The sequence below is a fragment of the Aulonocara sp. 'chitande type north' Nkhata Bay genome, linkage group LG12 (genome assembly GCF_057382095.1).
Source record: "Aulonocara sp. 'chitande type north' Nkhata Bay isolate Kocher_YH1m ecotype deep benthic linkage group LG12, A_spYH_male_GT1.1, whole genome shotgun sequence".
Taxonomy (NCBI): domain Eukaryota; kingdom Metazoa; phylum Chordata; class Actinopteri; order Cichliformes; family Cichlidae; genus Aulonocara; species Aulonocara sp. 'chitande type north' Nkhata Bay.
Genome location: NC_141355.1, coordinates 24,327,204 through 24,353,212, shown reverse-complemented (window position 1 = coordinate 24,353,212; position 26,009 = coordinate 24,327,204). Strand labels below are relative to the sequence as shown.

Below are 26,009 nucleotides of genomic sequence, written 5' to 3'. Positions count from 1 at the left end.
CTCCACTGGGCACTCGTTGATGACAGGGGTCTGGTAGTTTAGCTTATGCATTTATTCTGTAGGTTTATATTTACAGTCAGATTATTTAAGCACAGAATTCTTTATTTCGATGCGCGTGGCTTTTGTGGTCCTCCATACTTGTGGCCCTCCACAGTCAACAACATCTAGGAATGCAACAGTTTACACCGTAATGTTGTTATTTGTGCTATTTTCTAATGAATACCTTTAATAACTAGTTAAAATGTATCTATAAATATCACAGTGTGCAGATTTTATATCCTAATACACACACACACCTATACACACACACAGACACACACCTCAGCAGGCTGTAATTTACTGATATCAGTCAGGCTGTTTCATTTAATTGAGCTTATCTTATTCTCTGAGCTTTGCTTTTTGTTTTTGTTGCCGTGCTACATCTTGTCTAAAGCTAATCTTGTTTTTAAAGTCTTTTTTTGGTTGTTTCTTATTTAGTTTGTTTTTCCTGTTCTGTCTTTTTCAATACTTTTTCAAAGGTTGCTGAAAAACACAAGATGTTTTTCCTGAAATATACATAGACAATAGTTTCAGAGAAACTATCTGGGAAAAAACAGGTTATTTCACTGCTGTTAATGATCAGGGCTGCAAATGATTACTCCTCTGAAACGATAGAAAGTGCTTGATTTAATGCATTTCCACCTATAGAAAAATAAAAGCAGCAATTACGCATTTATTCTTTCTTTTTCTTTTCAACAAGCTACTGATTGTCCTGATTTTCTTTGTTGTTATCGCAGCTGAAATTCCTCTTGTTCTGATTTTCTTTTGTTCTTTATCTTAAGTAACCACCATAGTTTTCATGCATTCGACTTCCACCAATCAGACGCAGAATTCAGTCCAATAACAGATACGGAAGAATAACATTGATCATTTTGTTACAATGAAATATTCTGGTGAAAAATATTCGGACACCTACCTGAACATACACTTGAAAGACATGCATTAGAATTGCAGAGAGACCTATAAATGTCACTTTTCATTGAAACTCCATAGATCGAGCATCTGTGAAGTTCTTATAGATATCCTGCAAATCTCAGAAATTGCCTGCCAGGACCTCAGCCAGTCAGGGCAGCACTTACACAGTATTTGGCTTTAACTGGTTGATTGGTGAGTGGTATATTTTTTATATTTTACTGACATTTATATATTATATGGAATTTGATGTCTTCCTTTATATCTTGTTACCAATTTAAAATTCTCCAATTTTTCAAACTAGCGTTCTAGGTCGTGGAATTATTTTTGTTTCCAATTTTTCCATCTAAGTTTCCACATGCATCATTACCTGCCCATTCAGACTGCGCTGAGTGCAGCTCATAGTTAGGATTTCCAGGTAGAGACAATGACCCGTGTTTGGGCCCTTGAAGCAGGCTCAATACTCCGTTTAGCTTACAGTGAAGATCCCCTTCGTCGCAAGAAGGTCCTAATGCATCCTCAAGAGCCCTCTATGTGCTCTGCTGCTCTGGTCACCATGGAGATTTGTGTATTTCAGCAAACGATAGGGTTAAATAAGTACGTGTTCAGTGAAGCACGAGTAGCAGCAACAACATGTAAACACTTGTTGCATGCCCGGAACAACGGGCAGCATTGAATGGAGGGACTCGATGCGATGCTTTGATATGCTTTTAGAACTCACGTCTGTCTCCCCCCACCATGGAGCCATCTTTAGCTGTTTGTGGAGGGACCCTAAATGGGATCCAAATTGATGGAAAGATGGGCAGAAGAGATGCTGGAGGGAAGGCACAAATGTAAAGCCTGAATAGAATCAAAGAATTAAACAGCACATGATATTCTTTGGGCCTCTGAGCCCATTAGGAGAATGCCGTTCTCTCCAAATTAGAGTAATTAGTTATTAGAGTAATGAGGAGTTTGGTACCCAGCTAGCTACATGAAAAACAGGCAGGAGAAAGGAGGGAGTGTAGGATTAAGACAGAAAACACATGATTTTTTTGGGGGAAGGGGAGAAAGTGAGAGAGGGCAAAAATCACCACATTTCAATCACAAGTATCTAATTGGCCCTATAGGTTCACTGATGAGTTTGTGTGCAGAATACATTTGAAACACTCAGGTTTTCAAAGGCACCGGGGGGCACAGAGAGCTGGGAGAGCTGGGAGAGCTGGGAGAGAGGCTCCAGCAATAAGAGAAAGAAGGAAGCAAGAAATTGGAAGGAAGACAGAGACAGAAAGAGAGGGCGAGAGAGAGAGAAATGTGAATCACATGCTGCTGCTCTGATCCCAGCATGTGTCCATCCCTGTCCTAGCCAGACCACCCGCCTGGCCTACAGGGAGTGTGCGCGCGAGAAAGAGACTGACAGAAAATGAGCGCGTGCATTGGTCAACAAGCACACGCACACGCGTTGATGTGTTTACGCTTCCGTGCAATTGTGCGTCTGTGTGAGCTCTCCCAGCAGGAGCGAAAGCACATGGAATGAAGGGCACATGCGGCTAAACACGAGTTTAGTCATAAAACAGTCGCTCGTCGGAGAGAGGTTTTTCCCAGAACCTGCCTCAAACAGCCTATGTGTTGTTGAAGGGGAGACAAAAAGAGAGACAGACATCATTTCTGAGAACAAATGGAAATGGGAAACAATGTTTGCTGCTGAATCCGGCTTGATGTGAACGGTTTAATGGGCACCATTTTCACTCCGCTTCCAAGCTTGAAAAGTTCCCCTCCAAAGTTTTTGCTGATACACAGAAAAACTAAAGTTTCATGGGGCCACGCTGAGATAGTGTTTCACAGACTCTACTTTTTGTCAGAAAAACATGTAAGTTTGCAAAAAGACAGATTGCACTTCTGTCAACTCCTGAACTGTCAAACACATTTGTGTTCTTTGTGCAAGCCCGGTGTGACAAAAGATGACCACTGTGAAAGAATTAGGATGATATCTTTCGTGGTCGCTCCACACTGCTCCCACAAAGTCAAATAAGCTGAAGGTTGTCTATTGTAAGTACTTCACAACCCAGAATACCCTGGGACAAAATTCTGATAGTGTGACTGTTGTGACCTTGAGCTTGTCCACCTATATTAGACCCAACCGTCAGTCCTGGTCTAGAAATAGTCCCCTGTAACTCCTCTCTCTAAAAAGGGGACTGTGATGTCATAGTGTTAATAAAGATACAAATAAGTAACAGTTTTTAAAATGTATTTCTTGCCTTATTAATTACTAAAAAAGTGGGATACTACTTACTGCACTTACACATATACTATCTACATGTATCGCAAATAATAATACCCCATTTAAAATGATATGATGCTGGAGATTTCCCATAACAAAGAAAATAAACCAAAACACCTCTACGCTTGTTTGGATATAAATGATGCTCGGGCCATACTAACACGATTACTGCTGTTGTGTGTAATATTCTAACGAGAAACATGCTTCTCCACTTTCTACTATAATTAATGCACCAGATCAACTGCTTGTCTGCACACGTTTGTCAGGGATTCTCCTGTTTAATTTCTCACTCTGTGCCAAGACACATCCGTGTAATTATGTGTCAATGAGCAATTAAGCATCAATTAAGGTTTATTAGGCTGAGAGCATATCACCAGGAACAGTGATTAGTATCTATCTATCTATCTATCTATGTATCTATCTATCTATCTATCCATCTATCCATCTATCCATCCATCCATCCATCCATCCATCCATCCATCCATCCATGCTTTCACTATTTCTCTCTTTTCCTATTTTGCTTTTAAATGCCTCTGTGAATCATGCCAAACTTTATTTTCTGTTTTCTGCCGACCCTGAGTCCAACTCCACGCGCTTCTGTCATCCCAGCAGCCTTCCTCAGTCTGTTCCTCTTCCTTTGTATGCTTTTTTAGAGTACTGGCTGATGCAGCTTCATCTCCATTATTCGGTGCATCTCTGGTCCCTTTCACTTCCCTCTTCTTCTTGAGTGGTGCTACATGACAATCTACCAACCTTAGTCTCCTAAATACTCGGCCTTTTCATCTATCCATCTTTATCTTTCCATTAATCCTTGAATGTCCTCTCTGCTGCTGCAGGAAATTTCTTTTCTTTTCTTTTTTTTTTGAGATTGGACGTACCTCGTACTTACAGAAATGTTCTCGGTAGAATTTGCTTTCCCTTCTCTTTTGGTTTTTGAAATTGACCAGCTGTTACTTCCCACAAGGTCAAGGTCAAGGTCAAGGTAACTTTATTTATACCCAAAGACAAGGTAAATTTGCTTTACAGAAAAATGACAGCATTTGGCATCCCTTTAAAACAAAAACCAAAAAAAAAAAAACCCCCACACACATACCTAGTAAATATATAAAGCTCACTGTGGCACATATATAGTAATTTTAGTATTTCGAATCAAAAACAGTTCTTATTTAATTCAGTGACAGCAACGGGGACAAAGCTATTTTTATAACGCTTTGTCCTGCATCTCGGAAATAGAAACCTCCGTCCTGAGGGAAGAAGCTGAAATTCACCCCTTAGAGGATGGGAACCATTTTTAAGGATTGATAAAGCCATCCTCTGTACCTGCTTAGAGTACAGGGAGGCTAAACAAGACTGTGGCTCACCTATCAGACGACTGGACCATCTCACTATCTGATTTAGAGAATTTTTCTCTGTGACAGAGGTCTGGCCAAACCAAACAAAAGGATAAAACAGACTCAATAAAAGAACGATAAAACAAAGTTAAAATTTTTTGGTCAATGTGGAAATGAACAAGTTTCCTAAGACAATAAAGGTGCTGGTGACCCTTTTTACAAACTGATTTGCAATTTTGATCAAAGTTCAGTTTTTCATTTATTATGGTCCCAAGATATTTATATGATTGTACTTGCTCTATTTTCTGACCTTTAATTAAAGTGACTCCGTGCCCATTTTGTTGTTTCCTAAAATCAACAACCATATCTTTTGTTTTAGATATGTTCAGCTGGAGATAAGACTCCTCACACCACTGAACAAAGTCATCAATGACTGGACCGTGGTTAATTTCACCCTCTTTCAGTAAGCTGACAATAACAGAGTCATCTGTATATTTAATAATGACCCTGTTTTCATGTCTGCCCTGACACATATTTGTATAGAGAGTGAATAATAAGGGCGATAGGACGCACCCTTGAGGAGAACCTGTGGAGGAGAACACTGGGTCAGACAGAACCCCATTTATTCTCACTCTTTGTGACCTGTCAGTTAAAAAAATCTAAAATCCAGCCCACCAGGTTTTTCCTGATTTCAAACTGTTCTAAAAGTCTTTTAATTAATATGGGGCTGTATTGTATTAAAAGCCGAAGAAAAATCAATGAAAAGAAGTCTTGCAAAAGTCCCTTTACTCTCTACATGTTTAAGAATTAGATTTAGTAAAGTCAAAAGTGCGTCCTCCACTCCTCTGTTGGGCCTATATGCAAACTGCATTGGATCCAGCTGATGTTCAGTCTCTTTCATAATCACATTTTTTCAAAGACTTTCATTACAACTGAAGTGAGGGCAACAGGCCTGAAGTCGTTTAGAATTTTTGGACGACTAGATTTAGGGACAGGAACCACGACTGCTTCTTTCCAAAGAGAGGGCACATGTTGTGTTTGCAAGGATTGATTAAAAATAACCTGAAATATAGGACTGAGTTCATCAGCACAAGATTTAATTAGGCGGCCACTAATATTATCAGGACCCTGGCTCTTGTTCACATTAACTGTATGAAAGGCCTTTTTAACATCGCTGAGTTCAATGATAAAGTGCTGAGTATCTCTCAGTTTCTGTTTCACTTCCAAAATATCCTCGCTAAAATCAGAAGAACTAAAACGAGCATAAAACATGTTTAAAGCATTTGCAAAATCTCTGTCTGAATTAAAACCATCTAAAATGACCTGACTGCTGCTCTGGGGATTTTGAAACCCTGCTATGGTTTTCATACAAGTCCAGGCAGACCCAAAATTTTTTGCAGCAAATTTGCTTTCAAGAAGGTTTTTGTAGCTCTGTTTTGTTTTCAAGATCTCGATTTTCATTTCCTCGATTTTCAATTCACAAGGTTACACTGTAAAATGCACATTGCATCAAAAGCATTTTAGTGAAACCATTTGGGGGCCAGGCTGCAAAGCTTTCTAGACACCCATAGTTTTTCTACCTTCTCCCATTTATCATCATCTTATCATCCTCTTTTTCTTCTTCCTCTTCTTCTTCTGCTTTTGGAGGCTGTGGTCGCTCCTTAAATCATAGGACAGTCGCCTTATCTTCAATTCAGTTTCACCAGTATGGCAAATATTGGAGGTCATCTATTGAAGTAACTTGAAATCAGAAAAACATGTTTCTAGTTTTTAAACAACATGGTGCTGTTGGATTTCTGTGACCAAGCTGATCTTAAAGCATTGTGTGACATCAATGTCCACCGTAGAGGCAAAATACAGTTAGTTCTAAGCGTCCCAAAGAGGGGAAAACTATTTGTGGCTCTGACTTTAACAAAAAAAATCAAAGTAAAGGACAAAAATATTTTCTATAAGCTGCCAAAGTGTGAAATTGAGCCTGGCAAGATTCAAAAGTGAAAGCTAATGATAAGACATGCAGCAGTAAGAACAGGTAAGCTGTGGGATCCTTATGTTCACTATGGTTACATTTACACGGAGTAGATGTTTAGATAAGTCAAATATCTAAACATAAATTTTAGGCTGTTATAATATTCAAAGTTAAAAGTAGAGCTGTGTTTGGAAACGTTTTAGCTAACTGTAGCTTGATAACGGATAGCTAGCATTAGTTTTCCAATAGCTAACTTAAATGCTAGATTCATGGTGCTAAAAGAACCCTAACCCAAAGTAAAATCTAAGATTTTTAACAATTAACAGCTCAAGTTTACAATTCAGTTAATAGTAGCTTCGTGAATGTGCAGCAGTTCTGGAGCATGTTTGAGGAGGACTTTGGAGCCTGTGGGCCTTTGAAAGTGAGACTCTTGTTAGTACTCAAGTTTCTTTTAAACTCAGAGGAGGTCATTCATCAATTCATGCACGGTCTCACATGAAAATTGTTAAATAAATGGAAACGTGTTGAGGATGTTCTGAACTTACAGTTAGCGACCCCAACCATCTCAGTGTGTGGTGAGATCATCAATCCAAATCGGCACCTAGAGAAAATGTCTCTCCTGCTTTGCACGCTATGCAGTCAACGACACATACGTTTGCACTTTTATAGCTTTCATAACTATGGCTCTTTGTTTCTCTGTGAGCACACCACACGTGTGTGGATACTTGTTCATAATGTGATTTAAAGCAAGTTGTGCATGTTTGAATTTTGTGCACGTCTGTAAAGGTGGCCCAGTGTATGATTATGTGGGATTAACTTTTATGGCACTGGTTTAAATGTACATTTACCTTTTGTGCCTCTGCACATTTTGTGTGACTGCAAATAAATTTTCACTTTTTAAAAAATGTTTCTTAATGAAATAATAAGCTAAATTTGCCCCCCTGGTCAAAGTTGGTTTCCTGTTCAGTTGATATGCTTTGATGCCAATCCTGATTTAAGAGTAGAATATATCTGTTTTAATTATTACATTTTATAAAAGAAATAATAAAAAAAATACATTGAGAAAAACCTCACACTCAAATCAACTAAACATACAAGTTAAAGAGTGAAATTTGTTACAGATTTGATGATAAAGCTCTCAAACACAAAGTAAGTTCGGTAAGTAAGTCAGATTAAAAACCCATAGTTAGGTTGTTAAATATATATATATGTACAATTGGATATATATGATATAATTTCCACACAGCCTTCCAGCAAACCATGCATAGTGTTACAAAACAATTTTTAAGAACTGATTAAGTTAGAGGGAGAACTTGGCTGTACAAAGAGGGCTGCTGAATGTCTGCTATATACAGTAAATATACACAGCCTCATTTTTAGATCAGATCTTTCTTACTTTATTGTACGATAAGTTTGATTAACGTGTTTTGAAAATGAAAATGATTTAAATCTCAGAGGATTCAAGGAGAAGAAACTTGTAGGGTGAGTTTATTCTCTCCATTTGATGGTTTGTTTGTTTGTGTGTGTGTGGGTGTGTGTGTGCATCTTTTAGAGCAGCCAAAGATATTTACTAATTTCACTTCTTTTTGAATATCTTTAAACTAGCTCATAAAAAAAAAATAATGTGCCATAATATTTTTTTAATATGCCAGTATTAGCCACAAAGCTGTTTTTCAGTACCTGGATAAAACCAGAATATTTTTTTAACATGCATTTCTTTGACCAGTGACAGTAAACTCAGCTAAACATAGCTGGTCATGGTGTGCCAAAGAAAAATGTTATTAAATTGGTGAGATTATTCCTATAATTAGTTAACAAGGAAAAATGTAAATTGTCTCCTTTTGTTATATATTACAGATGCAGAAAAGTCGTCTAAACTAAACGGCTCGTTGTTTTAAACACACCGATTTCCCTGAAAATGAAGACAAAATGAACGATGCATGTTTTCTTTTTTTTTAGAGGTGCAAATGTTAAGATGGAGCCTAAACATGCCCTATGTGTCAGTGTCTCATGGCTGAGTTCAATGTTCCCTCTTTGTGGGTGTGTGAAATTCGCACATGTGAACACACCTCCTGCCCACCGAGAAGGGAGCCATCTGACCTTTTGCTTGTGCTGGAATTAATGAAGAGACTGTCATTTGTGATCTCCATAATTGCATGCTCATCTCACACATGCAGATGTTGTAAATGTACAGCCATGATACCTTCCTCTTTGTTCTGTTTCACATTTCCTGAAATCCCCCATCGTTTTTCTCAAAACCGTAAAGTTCAGAATCACATTTTCAGATTACACTCACTTCGAATGCGACTTCTGGCAAGATCATATTTAACTCAACATTTTTTATCTTTGCTAAAAAAATCCAACGTTGTTTTCTGATCATACAGACAGAGAGGGTAAAAACTCTACTGGGATATGACTACCAGCTAGATCAAAAACAGATTTGACGTACAGATTTTCCAGCTAACTGTGAATGAATGAATAAAAAGCACTTTATTACAAAGATATAGGCAAACATGTTTACAGTATGCAAATGCCAGAGGCAATCTTGAACGCACGGAGTGAAAAAATACATTACAGCAAAAAAGATCCAGAGTTAATTAATGAAAATCCAGTAACTTTAAACATTCCTGGTTAGCCAAAGTTACAAGTCTTTGTGCACCTTGAGACCAGACACCAGGCTTTGACGTGTTTCCTGCTCAAATAGGACAAAGTGTTGCTTGGGAACATGCCAATTCCCGCTGATTCCTTCAAATTTTGCATCTATGTTTATGTGTTCAAGAAATGTGTTTTTAAAGGACTTTGTCAATAATGAGAACCTGTTGTTGTTGGGAGAACAGAAGAGTCTCCTGGTCTCAATGTCCTGGTTATAGAAGCCATAGAGAATCTGCTGAAAATGGGTGCATATATGTATTGTATTGTATTGGTTTTAACAGTTTTGAGGAACTGAGTGTAAGTACTGAGATGGTTGTTTTACTTGTGTTTAATTGGAAGGCATTGGAAGTCTCTCACTGTGAAAATAGGTATTATTAAGAGAGCATTACAAAAAATAAATATGACCATGTGCCTCTCAGAGTGGGATTTAGTGCTTTAGCAATTCAGTAAAGCTGTAATGAGCCAGATTCTTGGACAATCTGCCAGTCAAACCAGTGTGCCTACATAATGACCTGATATATCCAGCGTTTAGGTTGCTAAACAGGAACCAAAAGACACCAGTGACATCTAGTGGCTAATCAGTGTGCCATTACTGAAAAGTTCACCACTCCAGGCAAGGCAGGATCAAGTTGTTATAGGTTAGATCCTCTCTGTCAAGCTTGTAATTAAGCAGGTTTTGCAAGTTTTTCTCATTTTTGTGCTGGAAATGACTCTGATATAGTTTTTTGTACCATGAGATTTTTGCACTATTTAGAAACTGACAAGCTTTAGAAACACATGTACAGACATAGAAAATATCAATCACATCAGAGCAGTTTGAAATGATTGTTTACATAATGATTGCTACAACGTAGAAACAAAATAAAAGTTAAAAAAAAAAAAAAGAAATATTAAAGTGCAAATGTATTATTTTCAAACTATATAGTAATAGAAGTAAGAAAAGGATATATGACAAAAAAGCCACTATATTTTAAACTATCATTATAAAACAATGCAAAAAGTGTGGGTAAAAGGACGTTTTTGGCATGTTTCATTTTTAAGTTTTTTTTGTGAAAGAAAACTTAACTTAAAAAAAGGAAAACACCCTAAAAAGGATTTAACCTGTAAACAGCACATCTCTGTAGCACTGGAGTGTGTGATTTACAGCATAAGGCTGCAGTTGAAAAGTTCAGACGGCGTGAGCGTGCAGCAGCCCAGCAGACTGCTCTGACTGAATCCGTCCCCTGTTGTCACGTGCCATGGCTCATACACTGTCACACTGCAAATGAAACACACACACATGCATGAGAAAATGTCCACTTGGTCAGATGAGTGAGTTGTAATATCGTTTTAACTGGGCAACAGTAATAAACAGTAATAAACACACACACACACCTGTTATACAGCTCTGTGCAGCAGGCGTGCATCTGTGAGCTGTTGGTCATGCTGGTGTTGTTGAACTCTACACTCAGCAAATGTGGGCACTCAGAATCAGGGATGTACAACATACCTAAAACAAAACAAAAATCCGAGTTGTGGTTTTAAATGTTATGTATGTAGGTTTATTATTTGCTTTTATAAAATATGCCAAACAGATACATTTGGAAGATTTAAAGATTTAGGAATCAATTCAATGTAGCTCAAAATGTTACATTTTAAAAATAATTCTGTTATGCCAGATCACTGTATAAAAATGCACATAAAGATGCAGATGAAGATAAATTGAAAGTACTTATTAAATTGTACGCAGAAATGTTGAAGATTGATCAAAAGTACTTTAAAATGTACATTTTTGCAAAGTGTATATTTTAGTGTACTATCAATAAATGTTTCTTGTTGTGTATTGTGACAGACCGCCGGCCGTCGTTATGAGATTTGTCAATCGGAAGAACAAGGTCGCAGTGCTGAAACAAGGACGCAAACTGAAAGGCACGGATGTTTTCATTAATGAGCATCTGACACGAAAAAACGCAGACATCGCGAGGAAGGCAAGGCAACTGAAGAAGAATGGTAAAATACAACATACATGGGTAACAAACTGTAAGATTTTCATTAAGCTAAACGGGACACCAGAAGAGGCAAAAGTACTGATAGTGAGGAACATGGAGGATCTGGACAAGTACAACTGACACTAATGTATCGAGGTAATATATAACTCTAATGACAATCAAATGATAAATACACCAACATCTCTAATTACACCAGGAAATGACATGGACATGTTGAAATTAATTCTTCAACAGAAAGTAATTGATCTAGATTGTGAATATAAGGAGCATAATATAATAGATCCAGAAATAGATTCTGGAAGTAACTTTCTCTCTACTTTTGTTAAAAATTGTAATTATTTCACTCAGGAACAATATGAAAAAGAAATTAACCTAGACGGGAAGCTCTCATTAATTCACTTTAACAGCAGAAGTATGTACTCTAATTTTGATTTCATTAAGGACTATTTGCAACAATTTTCTCGCCCCTTTAGTATTATAGCCATCACTGAAACTTGGTTCAATGTCGATAAAGGAATAGATTTTTGTTTGAATGGATATGATTTAAAATACATGAATAGATTAAATAAGGCGGGCGGCGGGGTTGCTATATATGTTCATAACTCTATAAAATATAATGTTGTAACAACTATGTCTATGGCTATTGATGGAATTTTGGAATGTTTGACTATTGAGATCATGAATGAAAAAAAGAGAAATGTTATAATAAGTTGTATATATCGGACACCCAGTTCAAGTATTGACACTTTTAATGAATGGATAGAAAAAACGTTTGCTTCGGTGAACCAAAAATTACTATTTATCTGTGGTGACTTTAATATTGATTTGCTAAATCCAACAAGGTTAAAAGCCATTGATGATTTTACTGACACGATGTACAGCTTATCACTATATCCAACAATAACAAAGCCAAGCAGAATAACATCACATAGCGCCACTATTATTGACAACATTTTTACTAATGTCATGGATTTCCAAATTAATAGTGGCCTGCTTGTCTGTGATATAACTGACCACTTACCAGTTTTTACTTTGTGTGACTGTGATTTTAAAAAAATAGATACCAAGATCATGATAGCAAAGCGAACAATAAATGAAGAAGCAATTCATGCCTTCAATTTCGATTTAGCACAACAAGATTGGAGTTCGGTGTATGAAGAGTCAGATGTGGACAAGGCTTATGATAATTTTCTAGATATTTTTACTATATGGTACAATAAACATTGTCCTGTAAACGAACACATGACAAAGAAAAAAAAGATAAAAAGTCCTTGGCTCACAAAAGGAATTATTAATGCTTGCAAAAAGAAAAACAATCTGTATAAACAGTTTATCAAAGTAAAAACAAAAGAAGTGGAACAAAGATATAAAGCATATAGAAATAAATTGACTGATATTATAAGAACGAGCAAACAACTTTATTATAGAAGAAGATTATATGAAAATAAAAACAATATAAAAGGAACTTGGGATGTGTTAAACAACTTAATTAAACAAGGAGCTTCTGGAACATCATATCCTGAATATTTTACTGATGCAAATGGTGAAAATCACAACATGAGTAATATTGTCGATGGGTTCAATAAATTCTTCATAAATGTTGGCCCTGAACTAGCAGCAGACATCCCGTGTCATAAAAATGAAAATATCAGTAATATAAAATCAAATCCCTTTTCACTGTTCCTCTCAGCTACAAATGAGCAAGAAGTAATAAATATCACATTAGAATGTAAAATTAAGTCTTCAATGGATTATCACGACATAAATATGTCTGTAGTTAAACAGGTTATTCTGAATATTGCTAGTCCCTTAACATATATCTGTAATTTATCATTTCAGTCCGGTTGTTTTCCAAAAAAAATGAAAATTGCGAAAGTAATACCACTATATAAAAGTAATGACAAACATAGTTTTACCAATTATAGGCCTATTTCTCTACTGCCTCAATTCTCAAAAATTCTAGAAAAACTTTTTAATTCAAGATTACAAAAATTCCTTGAAAAACATCAAATAATAAATGTTGGTCAGTATGGTTTCAGAACACAAAGAACCACTTCAATGGCGATAATTGAGGCAGTAGAAGAAATTACTGATGCACTGGACAAAAATAAATATGCAGTTGGTATTTTTGTTGATCTCAAAAAGGCCTTCGACACAATTAATCACTCAATTTTATTGGATAAATTGGAAAGATATGGTATTCGAGGGAAAGCTGGTAACTGGTTAAAAAGTTACCTAACAGGTCGGGAACAATATGTTAGCATAGGGCATTACCATTCAGAGAAACTTGGTATTACATGTGGTGTTCCCCAAGGGTCAGTGTTGGGACCAAAACTTTTCAATGTATACATAAATGATATTTTTGATGTTTCTCAAGTACTTAAACTCATACTGTTCGCAGATGACACCAACATATTTTTCAGTAGCGATGATTATACTCATCTTGTAATGACTGTAAACAGGGAGCTACAATTAATAAAAAAATGGATGGACATAAATAAATTATCATTAAATATAAATAAAACTAAAGCAATGTTTTTTGGTAATTTTAAATATAATATAGAATTACCAATTATCATTGAAGGTGTACCAATTGATAATGTGAGTGAAAACAAATTTTTGGGAGTCGTAATTGATAACAAAATTTCATGGAAACCCCACGTCAGACACATAAAAACCAAAATTTCCAGAAGCCTCGCAGTTTTGAACAAAGTGAAACAATTCCTTGATAAAGATGCACTTCGTACTCTGTACTGTACCCTGGTTCTTCCATATCTTACATATTGTGTGGAAGTGTGGGGAAACACATATAAAAATACAACTAATCCATTAGTCACAGTACAGAAACGAGCACTGCGTATAATTCACAAGGCTGGTTATCTAGATCATACTCACAAATTCTTTCTTCAGGCAAAGTTACTTAAATTCCAGGATCTGGTTAATTACAATACATCCATAATTTTGTATAAAGCTTTTACTAAACTTTTACCGGCAAATTTACAAACTAGATTTGAAATTCGAGAAAAGGTTTATAATGTTAGAGGATTTGGAGAATTCAAATTACCCAGAACTCGAACAACCCGTAAAGGCTTTTGTGTGTCTGTATGTGGTGTGAAAATCTGGAACAGTCTGAGTTTACAATTGAAACAATGCAAAAATATTCATAGATTTAAATTTCTCTACAAACAGTTGGTCTGGTCACAGTATACTCAATGATGGTTTTTTAGTGTGCTCTGTAATGTCTGTTCTCTTACCATTGCTGGTATGGATTCAAAAAAAAAAGAAAAAAAAAAAAAAGACTGTGCGTATGTATGTACATATATGTACATGTGTGTGTAGATATATATGTATGTATATGTATGTGTGTATGTGTGTGTTTGTTACTTGTAGTTATTACTGCCTGTTACCTGTGGTAATGTAATTTATAATTTATATATTCTGTATTCAGTTATGAAGGCTCTAATTGTTGCTTGCGAGCTGCAGTTTAGATGCTTGTATGCGCCCGGGGCTGTTGATGGGACTGTATGCAATAATGGGCGTAGCTGCGGGAAGTATATTGTTTTGTTTTGTTTTTTTGTTTTTTTGTTGATGAGTGAGTATAGGGGTGGGATTTAATAAGTTTTCTTCGTCCCACTCCTTTTTCAGGCAATTTTTGTTTTTTGTTTTGTGCATTTTATGTTCAATATAGGTATTTGTTGTGCCTGGAAATGAACAAATAAATGAATGAATGAATGAAAATGAATGAATGAATTGTCAGTATTATGTAGTATGTAATGACATATTTCACCCATTGAACTACAGGGAGTGCAGAATTATTAGGCAAGTTGTATTTTTGAGGAATAATTTTATTATTGAACAACAACCATGTTCTCAATGAACCCAAAAAACTCATTAATATCAAAGCTGAATGTTTTTGGAAGTAGTTTTTAGTTTGTTTTTAGTTTTAGCTATTTTAGGGGGATATCTGTGTGTGCAGGTGACTATTACTGTGCAGAATTATTAGGCAACTTAACAAAAAACAAATATATACCCATTTCAATTATTTATTTTTACCAGTGAAACCAATATAACATCTCCACATTCACAAATATACATTTCTGACATTCAAAAACAAAACAAAAACAAATCAGCGACCAATATAGCCACCTTTCTTTGCAAGGACACTCAAAAGCCTGCCATCCATGGATTCTGTCAGTGTTTTGATCTGTTCACCATCAACATTGCGTGCAGCAGCAACCACAGCCTCCCAGACACTGTTCAGAGAGGTGTACTGTTTTCCCTCCTTGTAAATCTCACATTTGATGATGGACCACAGGTTCTCAATGGGGTTCAGATCAGGTGAACAAGGAGGCCATGTCATTAGTTTTTTTTCTTTTATACCCTTTCTTGCCAGCCACGCTGTGGAGTACTTGGACGCGTGTGATGGAGCATTGTCCTGCATGAAAATCATGTTTTTCTTGAAGGATGCAGACTTCTTCCTGTACCACTGCTTGAAGAAGGTGTCTTCCAGAAACTGGCAGTAGGACTGGGAGTTGAGCTTGACTCCATCCTCAACCCGAAAAGGCCCCACAAGCTCATCTTTGATGATACCAGCCCAAACCAGTACTCCACCTCCACCTTGCTGGCGTCTGAGTCGGACTGGAGCTCTCTGCCCTTTACCAATCCAGCCACGGGCCCATCCATCTGGCCCATCAAGACTCACTCTCATTTCATCAGTCCATAAAACCTTAGAAAAACCAGTCTTGAGATATTTCTTGGCCCAGTCTTGACGTTTCAGCTTGTGTGTCTTGTTCAGTGGTGGTCGTCTTTCAGCCTTTCTTACCTTGGCCATGTCTCTGAGTATTGCACACCTTGTGCTTTTGGGCACTCCAGTGATGTTGCAGCTCTGAAATATGGCCAAACTGGTGGCAAGTGGCATCTTGGCAGCTGCACGCTTGACTTTTCTCAGTTCATGGGCAGTTATTTTGCGCCTTGGTTTTTCCACACGCTTCTTGCGACCCTGTTGACTATTTTGAATGAAACGCTTGATTGTTCGATGATCACGCTTCAGAAGCTTTGCAATTTTGAGACTGCTGCATCCCTCTGCAAGATATCTCACTATTTTTGACTTTTCTGAGCCTGTCAAGTCCTTCTTTTGACCCATTTTGCCAAAGGAAAGGAAGTTGCTAATAATTATGCACACCTGATATAGGGTGTTGATGTCATTAGACCACACCCCTTCTCATTACAGAGATGCACATCACCTAATATGCTTAACTGGTAGTAGGCTTTTGAGCCTATACAGCTTGGAGTAAGACAACATGCATGAAGAGGATGATGTGGACAAAATACTCATTTGCCTAATAATTCTGCACTCCCTGTATAGCCTATTTTCATGTAGGATATAAAGAAACATTTGACACTAAGGTGACTGATTCCTGAATAGTTAACAATGAATAATGACTAAATCTTAATTAAGGAATATTTTACAGATAAAGATAAATTATTACATGCCAAGTAAGTAAATATAGTGTTAGTATAATGCTTAATTGTATTATTTAACCCTCAAACTCTCAGGTACTTACTAAAAAGCTGGATTTGAACTGATTTTTAAATAGTAAATTTAAAAATGTGCTTAAAACTCTGCAGTTGTAAAAGCTAAAATAAATGTTTTTGAACTAAGAACAATGTCAGTATACAAGGTTAATATACAGTTGCTGAAAATTTAATGCACACTTTCTGTAGAAGTAGTTGTTTGATCCAATAAAGATATTTGTACTTGATGAGGAAATATATCAAACATAATACTTTATTACCGAGAACATCAAGCCTGGCTGAAGAACAGATGTTACCTGCGATACAAGCTGTCATGAAGCAAGAGATGCTGCCTGCAATCAGAGCTCTGAGGCCACAGCTGGAGAAATCAGATCGTCTGTCTGGAGCCATGGCAGCTGGGGAAAGAACAATTATGCCGTACAGTTAGGTGTTTAAATTTCATAGGGACATTTTGTTTATAACTTTGGCTCTGTGCTTCTACAGTATGTTTGAACCAGCAATCAGTGTGAAATGGAAATTCAGACCTTCAGCTGTAGTTCAGCGGGTTAAAATGATTAGAGGAATTAAAGGCAGTTTTATACAAGGTGCAAATGTAATTGGACTATTCCCTAAAAAGCTGTTTCATGGACAGGTGTGAGGGAAGAAGCTCTCAGTGGGGGTGAAATAGGCAACAAAACAGCTATTTCCATAAGACAGATAGTGGGAACATTCTGGGAAAAGGATCACACAGGTGAGCTGTGCAACATAAAAAGATAAGGACATTCAGGTAAGACAACAGTGGTGAATCACACGATCCTATTGTAAAGAAAAACCCCTCAACATCACTCAGCCAACCTTACAGGTGGTGGGCAACTTTTACCTGAAGGAAGGCGGTGGGAGGTTATTGAGAAACAAACGGTAGCAGATTGATGCAGCTGAGTTTCACCTGTGCTTATTGAGGATTTGATAGGAGAAAGAAGCAATTCTGACACATATAAAAATGGCCTGGTAAATGGCCTGTATTTGTATAGCGCTTTACTAGTCCCTAAGGACCCCAAAGCGCTTTACACATTCGGTCATTCACACACTGGTGATGGCAAGCTACATTGTAGCCACAGCCACCCTGGGGCGCACTGACAGAGGCGAGGCTGCTGGATACTGGCGCCACTGGGCCCTCTGACCACCACCAGTAGGCAACGGGTGAAGTGTCTTGCCCAAGGACACAATGACTGAGACTGTCCGAGCCGGGGCTCGAACCGGCAACCTTCCGATTGCAAGGCAAACTCCCAACTCTTGAGCCACGATCGCCCCACGTATAGAGCTAAACTCAGCGGTCAGATTCAGATGAATATAATAAAATTGACTGTTCAAGTAGTCCAGACATACTGTGAAAGCAAACCAGGAGCTTCAGGAGTGCTACAAGCACCGAGACAGTCACCTGATCAAACTACAGACTGGAAGACCCACAAACAAACAGCTGAACACAGGACCAGCAAAGCATCAGAAAATCTATTCTCTGGTGATGCCCATGGCTTCCAAACCTCAGACTTGTCCTTTGTAGACCAAGGACAAGTTACTATTATATTAGACTGTCCTGTTACATTTGAGCACAACAGCAGAATGACATGAAAAGTTAAAATTGACAGTTTTTTTCTTCTTACCCTTCTATAATCAAGACTTTTTGCTTATTTTCAGTCCTTTAATACTTGAAGGATCCCTGAGCTGTGTCTGGAGAAGAAATTGTGAAGATGTTTTTAAAAGTGCATTTATCAGGTTTGGCCTTGTCATTGTAAATGTCAGGACCGTTGAAATGCATGATTGTTCATCTTTGTAACTTCTTCGCTACACTTCATCAAAATGATGAATGTGGAGTTTTTTCTTAATTTAAAGTAATCATTTTTTCATAGTCACGGTCTGTTCTTTGACTGAAAACAAGCACACAAATTAGACTTGTCCCATTACTTTATATAATAATAGTTATAAATGCGTTTGTTTAAACTTTTGATAATTTTCTGTCTATTTGAGAGTTAGGGGAATTTGGCAGCTACAAGCCCATTCAGCCCACACACTGTAACTTGCCTTAAATGTGACAGATGGGTTCCTTGTTGTGCCAACCAAAAACATCAAGGACACCCCCTCCATCCCACCCCCCAGTCTGTTCATGTGGTGGAGATACTATCAAAAAATAGTGTGCTACAATATAGTTCAGAATTTTTCCAACATCATGAAGTTGAATGTTTTTCTATTTTTTTTTTCTCCTCAGCTTTCGTAACAGGTGTCACTCACACAGCGCTCCAATGGACATCCCCAGTGAAGCAACGCTGGAAAATCCACACAAAGCGTATGTTGCAATGGCTTCAGAATGGACCTGGAACAGAGCAAATAAATCTAGTAAAGAAAACGCATGAAGTTGTAGGTATGCGGGGGGGTGTCATGAATTCCAAAAGCCTACATTTGCACTAATACAGTTTGATGTAAATAAATGTGTATATACCACCCTCTGGTGTTCAGCAAAAAAATTGCGCTGGGAAAATTCACAGGCGTCACTTGCCCAATTGACTGACACCTGACTGTCGAAGTTGTCTCCAAGCATTCAGTGCAGCATCGAAACGCATCGAATACCACCAATCAGCTCATATCTGCATTTGCCAGTGACTGCACAGGTGATTGTTCAACAACAACGTGTATCTGTGGATACTGGCCAAGTGACTAGCATAGCTGGAGACAGTCATATGGAAAGTGATGAATGGTCTGATACTGTTCTGTAAACAGAAGGACAACTGCAGTAGATATATTTCAAAGCTGGACACATTCATGGACTCGTGTGGGACAGATATGTTGGCATCTGCACTGATGGCGCACGGGCCGTGACTGGGAGACACGGAGCATTATTTTTTGTCTCAATGCGATGTTGTCTTTGTCCTCGAGGACAAGGACAAAACAGTTTTTCTTGTATGTTTTTTATTTCCCTGTTTAGTTATAGCTCTCACTTCCTGTTTTTTTTAAATGTTTTTTTAATGGAATCCACAGTTGTTTATCCTTCCTAACTGGATAGACTGATATCTGTGAAGTTCTGCTGACTTTGTGTGGCATCGTGATGACAGATGACTGATTCACTGTTTTGTGAACAGTGACTAATCATACTGAGCAAACCAGATAGGGAAAGAACTAAAAATTAGAAGAGAAATAGTGAGAACATGAATAAAACTTACAGAAATGTATTGCTTCACATTGTTCACATATTCTGGCCCCCCTGCCTTCCTCCGGTTTATCAACTCTGACAGCTTCTGAAAGGCCACAAACTCACTAAGGAATGTCTTAATGCCCATCAGTTCAGCAACAATGAAACTGTCCTCAAAGGAAACACCCATCATGAAGGAGAGAGGCATGAACACGTAGGAGCAGATGAGCTAAACAAGGGACACAAAGAAGCAGAAACAATAGAAAAATAGTCACATCAAGCTGTGTTTTATTATATTTATATAAAGTTTATTTTGGAGGGTTGGTGTATGTGTTTGTGTATATTCACTGAGAAGCTGAGCTGTGGACAGTCGAACATCCCTCCCAGCCAGGAGAGGACAGCATCAAAAAAGGACAGCAGGGCCATGAAGGCAATGATGTTGGCTAAAACGCTGGCCACTAGTGCGATTGCACGAGATGCACCAAGGGATGCCGCCTCCAACAAATTCTTGCTTTCACTGACGAAGAAGTCAGAAAGAAGTGACAGGATGAAGCAACAGCGAAATAATTTAAACAGAGTGAATTTAAAGATTGAACTGTAGAAAACCATTGTAACCATTTGAATCAAGTAGACAATAGATGTTGTATGGTGTAGTTATCTGTGTGTTTACTGTGATCACTCCTACCCACCCCTTGTCCATTTTGACTGGTCGATTGGACCTTGAAACTATAGTTTCAGGCCAGAACATCTTAGCAATGGCCAGGGAAGCTGGAGCAGACATTACTGTTGCTGTCAACAAGTGCGTTGCATCAACCTCAAAGGAAAGGCAACAAATGGCAGAGATTAATTTTTCATTTTCTTTTTATCAAATTGTCAAATTCAGTCACAAGCCTTAAATGAAATGAGAAATTACTCTATTTTTTGCATCCTGCTCTTTGAAATTGAGCATTAATAATTACAACAAATGTGACCTTTATTCAGCCATGAAGATGAATCTCTTTTGAGAGAGAGACCTGGTCGAGATAGAGAGCATAACTTTGGATGGTTTTTTTGATGTTGGGGTAAACTCTGCCCACTGCATTGCAAAATTTAAGCTGCCCAGGTCAATAGAAAAGGTTGAGAAGATAGAAATTGTGTCTTGATTTAAGTTTTCTGTTTTATTTCTGAAAATACTCACGTATTACTTTCCAGTTCGTTAAACTTCTTGTTAAACTGCTGTCCAGTTATCACATGTGAGGTTGTCTTTGAACTTCTTATAGCCAATTTTTTTTAAAATCTTGTCAATCACTCTTGTATTTTCCTGCTGCGTTCCCTGTGTATACTTTTCATTGCTTGTAGTTTAGCACTTTCCCAATTCCCATTTAATTATTCAGACTTGACATGAATTTGCCTTGTGTCTGCCCTTATTCCCTTTATTTGTATTTTTATTTGTTTTTGTTAGTTTATTCACGAGAATAAAATTTTAATCAAGCGCACACAGGACAAGTTTGGGTGCCTAAACACTTTCCAAATATGCCTAACTCTGACAATCTCAACACTTCTTCAAATCCACATCCCATCCTTTCAGCACATCCTCTTCCTCACCCCAAAGGAGATGTAGGCTCCCAAAACGGTACCAGAGATGCTGGCAAAACCTCCTGTCATCACAGCATGGATCTCTGAGAGAGTTAGCTCACTGATATATGGACGAATCAGGAGAGGTGAGTTGGCCTGATGAGAGAGATGACGATGAGGACAGACAATGGAGTCAACTGAGATTAGTTGATCAATACAGTTGATATTAGTGTACTATTGTAAATGGTTACAGTTGCTTACAAATCCAAGGAATATATTTCCAGCTGCAGCCATTGATTCTGCTGGAGATGTTCCCATGGTAACCTGCATTATGAATCCAATCTGGGGAAAAATCAGTGATGGAATGTAAAACAGGGGAAAACTGTAATAATAATAATAATAATAATAATAATAACAATAATAATAATAATAATGTGATAAATATAACACTATCATTATCATTATTATTATTAATATACATTCTCATTCCGTGCTGTCTGTTACTATAACAGTCAACAGTCTTATTTCTAAAATAATGCTTTGAAACAATTCATCTGACTCCTTATACAGCATGTCTTTTTGTGTCTGTGCTCTCCTCCATTCTCACCTTACAAATGAGCCAGGCCATGAAGCCAATGTAGTAGAGCATGGAGATGACAGAGCTTAAAAATACAAGTATTGGCATCACCTGCAGAGAGTCCACAATCAGCAAAATATTTGTAATGCTTCTAGTTATGTTTATACCTTGATATTAAAAACTAGATTGTCCTTTAAACACATTTAGTCACATGTGCGGTTTCACTGGATCGTCATACCTTAAAGGCAAGGAAGTGGTCCGTGTAACTTTCACCAAACACAAACTTTGATCCGGTATCTGTGAAGGACATAAACGCCTGCATAGAGATGTTCAGTTTTCAGCAACAGAAAAAAGAAAATTGTAACAGATGATTTTTTTTTTACATTTTAAATGTAGTGTTTCCATCATCTTAAGATTAAATGTCAAATATATGCAGGAGGAACATTTGTTTTAGAAAAGCAGTGATTGCTACATCTGCAAATTTACCAAAAGCAACCATACAAGCCACTAAAAAAAGGATGTGTGTGTGTTTAAATATATTTGTGTGTACACCTCTGCTTTGTTTCCAAGCCACCGCAGTGCACCTAAACCAAAAGTGGTCCTGAGAATGAGAAGGCCAAAGATAAACTGCAGCCCAGTCCCAAAAACCAGCGTTTGCCAAGACCACTGCAACACACATGAAAAATACATTTGTCTATGTGCAAAAATACGTGTGTGAATTTGTGCATTTATGCATTTGTAAGCATGTATGTCCGTCTTTTACCCTGAAGGGGTGTTTGGAGAACAGGAGTGTTAAGAAGACGAACAGCAGCAAGCCGAAGAAAGATACCAGCTGTCTAGTCCCCCGCTGGGCCGTGTCCAGAGCAAGCCAGCACACCACGGCTACGAGCACTGACATATATATTATCCTGAAAGAGAAAGAAAGAGGGGAAGTGGAGGAATTCAGAGAGAAGAACACACAGACTCTGTACAAACACTATAGTATGCAGTGTGTATTCCACGTTATGTGTATAATACTGTTATATACCTAAATTTGTGTCAGCTTAGAAACAGAACAAATACACTATTGTGCAAAATCTTGAACCAACTCTCATTTCTTTACGTTTTTCTAGGAAATCTGGAAATGGGTGCAGTGATTTACTAGAATGTGCAAACATAAATAAAAATACTGTACATAAGGCAAAACCAGAGTTAACAGTCAATATCTGGTCTGACCACCTGTATTCTTCCACCTGAACTCTTTGGCAGGCCTTCTTGTCATTTCTTTTAAGTACTCTTAAGGAATAGTTCTCCAGGCTTCCCGAAGGACGTTCAAAGCTAATCTTTGGATGTTGGCTGCCTTTTGTTGTCAAAGGAGCTAGATACACTCCCACTAGATATAAACCTAGTGGGAGTGACCCCCCACAGAGGGACAAAAGGACCCCCTGATGACGCCTGAGCCAAGGTGGGAAACTGGGCGTGGGTCCCAATCAGCCAGAGTTTCGGGTGTGTTCATTGTGAAACCTGGCCCCACCTTATCATGCGAATTCCTGAGGTCAGATGAATTCCTGAGGTCAGATGAATTCTTGAGGTCAGATGAATTCGCATGATAAGGTGGGGCCAGGTTTCACAATGAACACACCCGAAACTCTGGCTGATTGGGACCCACGCCCAGTTTCCCACCTTGGCTCAGGCGATTAGAGGATCATCAGGGGGTCCTTTTGTCCCTCTGTGGGGGGTCACTCCCACTAGGTTTATATCTGGGACTCTCTGCCATTTGACCTTAGAACTGAAGAAGCTTCTCGGATGAGAGGTGAAACGTCTTCAAGCAACTTAAAGAAGTCCAGACGCTTTTCTTTGCAAGCTCCTTTGACTACGATGACTGAGAACCTTCACAGACACGCTGCCTTTTGTTCTGTTCTCTGTCAAGATGATCCCACACTGCTTCAATAATGTTAATGTCCAGGCTCTAGGGATGCTAATCCTTAGCTGATTATGTTCCACTGTGTGTTTTTCTATCCAGGTATGCTTTTACTGCATCAGCAGTGTGTTTGTCATCATTATCATGCTGAAAAATGAAGCTGTTGCCAATCAGATACTTTCCAGATGGTGTTGATTGGTTGATCAGAATCTGATCATACTTTTCTGACTTCATAATGTTATTTTGACAGGATCCCCAACACCACCAGCTGAAATGTGGCCCAAACCCATATTTTACAGATGGCTGTAGACACTCACAGTTGTATCTCTCTTCTAAACTCTTCCGCACATACTGTATTTACATTGAGAACAAATGATGTGTTCTTGTGACAAGCTGCTAGTAAGAAAGCATACAGTTTAGATGCAGCTTACAATCTATGTTGAAGTTAAGTGGGGTTTTTTTTTTTTTAGGTCCTTGAAAGATTCATAGGTCAGTGTTACAAGGTTTAATAAAGAAAAGCGGGGGTGGGTTGGTGGGTGGTGGTGGGGGTACCCTGATCTTGACTTGCACCGGGTTGGCCGGCCTCTAGCGGCATTGGCTACCCATCACCCCTGGGACTCCCAGCCATTGGCCATTGGTGCACCATCGGGTCTCCCTCCTACTCTTGCTGAGATGGGTGCTCAGATATAGCTGACAAGTTTGGCCCCAGGTCTTCAGCGTTCTTGGGGCTGCAGATGGCCCGGTTTTTCCTGGATCCATCTCTGTCTGCCTCTGGCTCCTGGGGGGCATTATTGAAGCTTCTCACCTTCATTATCAAGTACATTTCGTGACAAAAACACACTCTCTTTCTCTCCCTCACACTCACACACCTGGTGTTGTATGTGTCACGGTCCTGAGTATGTGGACTCAGTGTTTTTCTGTTTGTATTAGTTATCTTTGTTTTCATGATGTGTTTTGATTCTCTTGGGTTTGATTTCTGTCACTGTATCCCCACGTCTGTTCAGTTTCCTGTTTTACTTTGAAAGTCTGTGTACTATGTCAATGTGTTGAGTTTTGCCTCCCCTTGACTTGTCATGTCTGATGAGTTCCAGCTGTGCTCTCCTCCTGTTTCACATTCCCTAATCACCTCAGTATGTATTTAAGCCCTGTGTTTTTCCCTGCCAGTTGTTGCGTCCTCCACGTTTGTTGTGTGTGTATCCATGGTCGTCTTCCTTCAGCATCTTCTGTCTAGTTAGTTTAAGTTGTTGTTTATGTATCGTCCAAAGGTGACTCTCCAGCAAATAAAGCCGTCGTTTAAGTTAATGTTTTGTCTCCGAGTCCTGCACGTGGGTCCAGTCACTGACAACCACACAACTCACCGTGACAGAAGGACGCAACCATAACATGGACCCAGCGGACTCAGCTCACGTCGAGAGAGAGGTGGACCTTGCTCGCATCCTCGGACTGATGACTCGCATTAGCCACGCCTCAGATTTGCAGACGTTCTCAGTCGGGCTGAATGCAATACAAACCATATTTGACAGAAATCCTCAACTGCGCAAGCTGTCTATTGCCTCGGAGTTCAGCCGTTCGCTGACCCAGGCTAAGGAGGCAGTCAAAGCCCGGGAGCTGGCCCAATTCACCCTCATCTCCTCATCCACACTGCCTCAGTCACAGCTAGCAAGCCTTCTCATGCCGCCGCAGCAGGCGGAGCATTCTAAAGCCCCTCTGCAGCAGCTGAAGTCGCAGCATCGGACTCCTTCCTCCCTCACGTCTGGTTCCGACCACCCCTCACCTGCCTCATGCCTGGCAGGAATGTGGTCGGAGGATGAGGGACCAGTCACTGTTGCTCCGACACTCTCCGTTTTTTCTGTCGCTCCGGTTTCTAAGAGAAAGCGGCGTTCTCGTCGTCGCCGTCCCTCACCGCAACCCGAGTCCAGTTCTGAACTGCTGGACGTGGTGAGTGAACAGAACAGTTGTCACCCGGCTTCTTCCACGCTGGGAATTTCCAGCTCTGAGCCGGCGAATTCGGAGTCGGTTAACTTTTTGACTGTTAACTCAGGGCCTGCAAAGACAGAAACTGATGATCCCAAGGTGGCTGACTCTGAGGTTGTCTTTCGGGACTCTGAGCATTCTAATCTTCCCTCTTTTGTTTC

General features: G+C 38.7%; 1 protein-coding gene across 4 annotated transcripts in view; it reads right to left on the bottom strand.

The window, feature by feature from the left end:
• Positions 1-8,979: 8,979 nt before the first annotated feature.
• The window catches only part of LOC147317521 (solute carrier family 28 member 3-like), a 43,436-nt gene continuing 26,406 nt past the window's right edge, over positions 8,980-26,009 (bottom strand). For all 4 annotated transcript variants that reach the window (XM_086314548.1, XM_086314551.1, XM_086314549.1 and 1 more), the window contains 13 exons: positions 22,738-22,882; positions 22,527-22,640; positions 22,213-22,290; positions 22,005-22,085; positions 21,659-21,739; positions 21,428-21,553; positions 20,533-20,657; positions 20,192-20,360; positions 19,875-20,072; positions 18,949-19,030; positions 16,980-17,078; positions 10,535-10,649; positions 8,980-10,418 (listed from right to left, as the gene is read on the bottom strand). In XM_086314548.1, the coding sequence (XP_086170674.1) occupies positions 10,301-10,418; positions 10,535-10,649; positions 16,980-17,078; positions 18,949-19,030; positions 19,875-20,072; positions 20,192-20,360; positions 20,533-20,657; positions 21,428-21,553; positions 21,659-21,739; positions 22,005-22,085; positions 22,213-22,290; positions 22,527-22,640; positions 22,738-22,882 (1,531 nt within the window). In that variant the 3' untranslated portion in view covers positions 8,980-10,300. The remainder of the gene's footprint in view (positions 10,419-10,534; positions 10,650-16,979; positions 17,079-18,948; positions 19,031-19,874; positions 20,073-20,191; positions 20,361-20,532; positions 20,658-21,427; positions 21,554-21,658; positions 21,740-22,004; positions 22,086-22,212; positions 22,291-22,526; positions 22,641-22,737; positions 22,883-26,009) is intronic.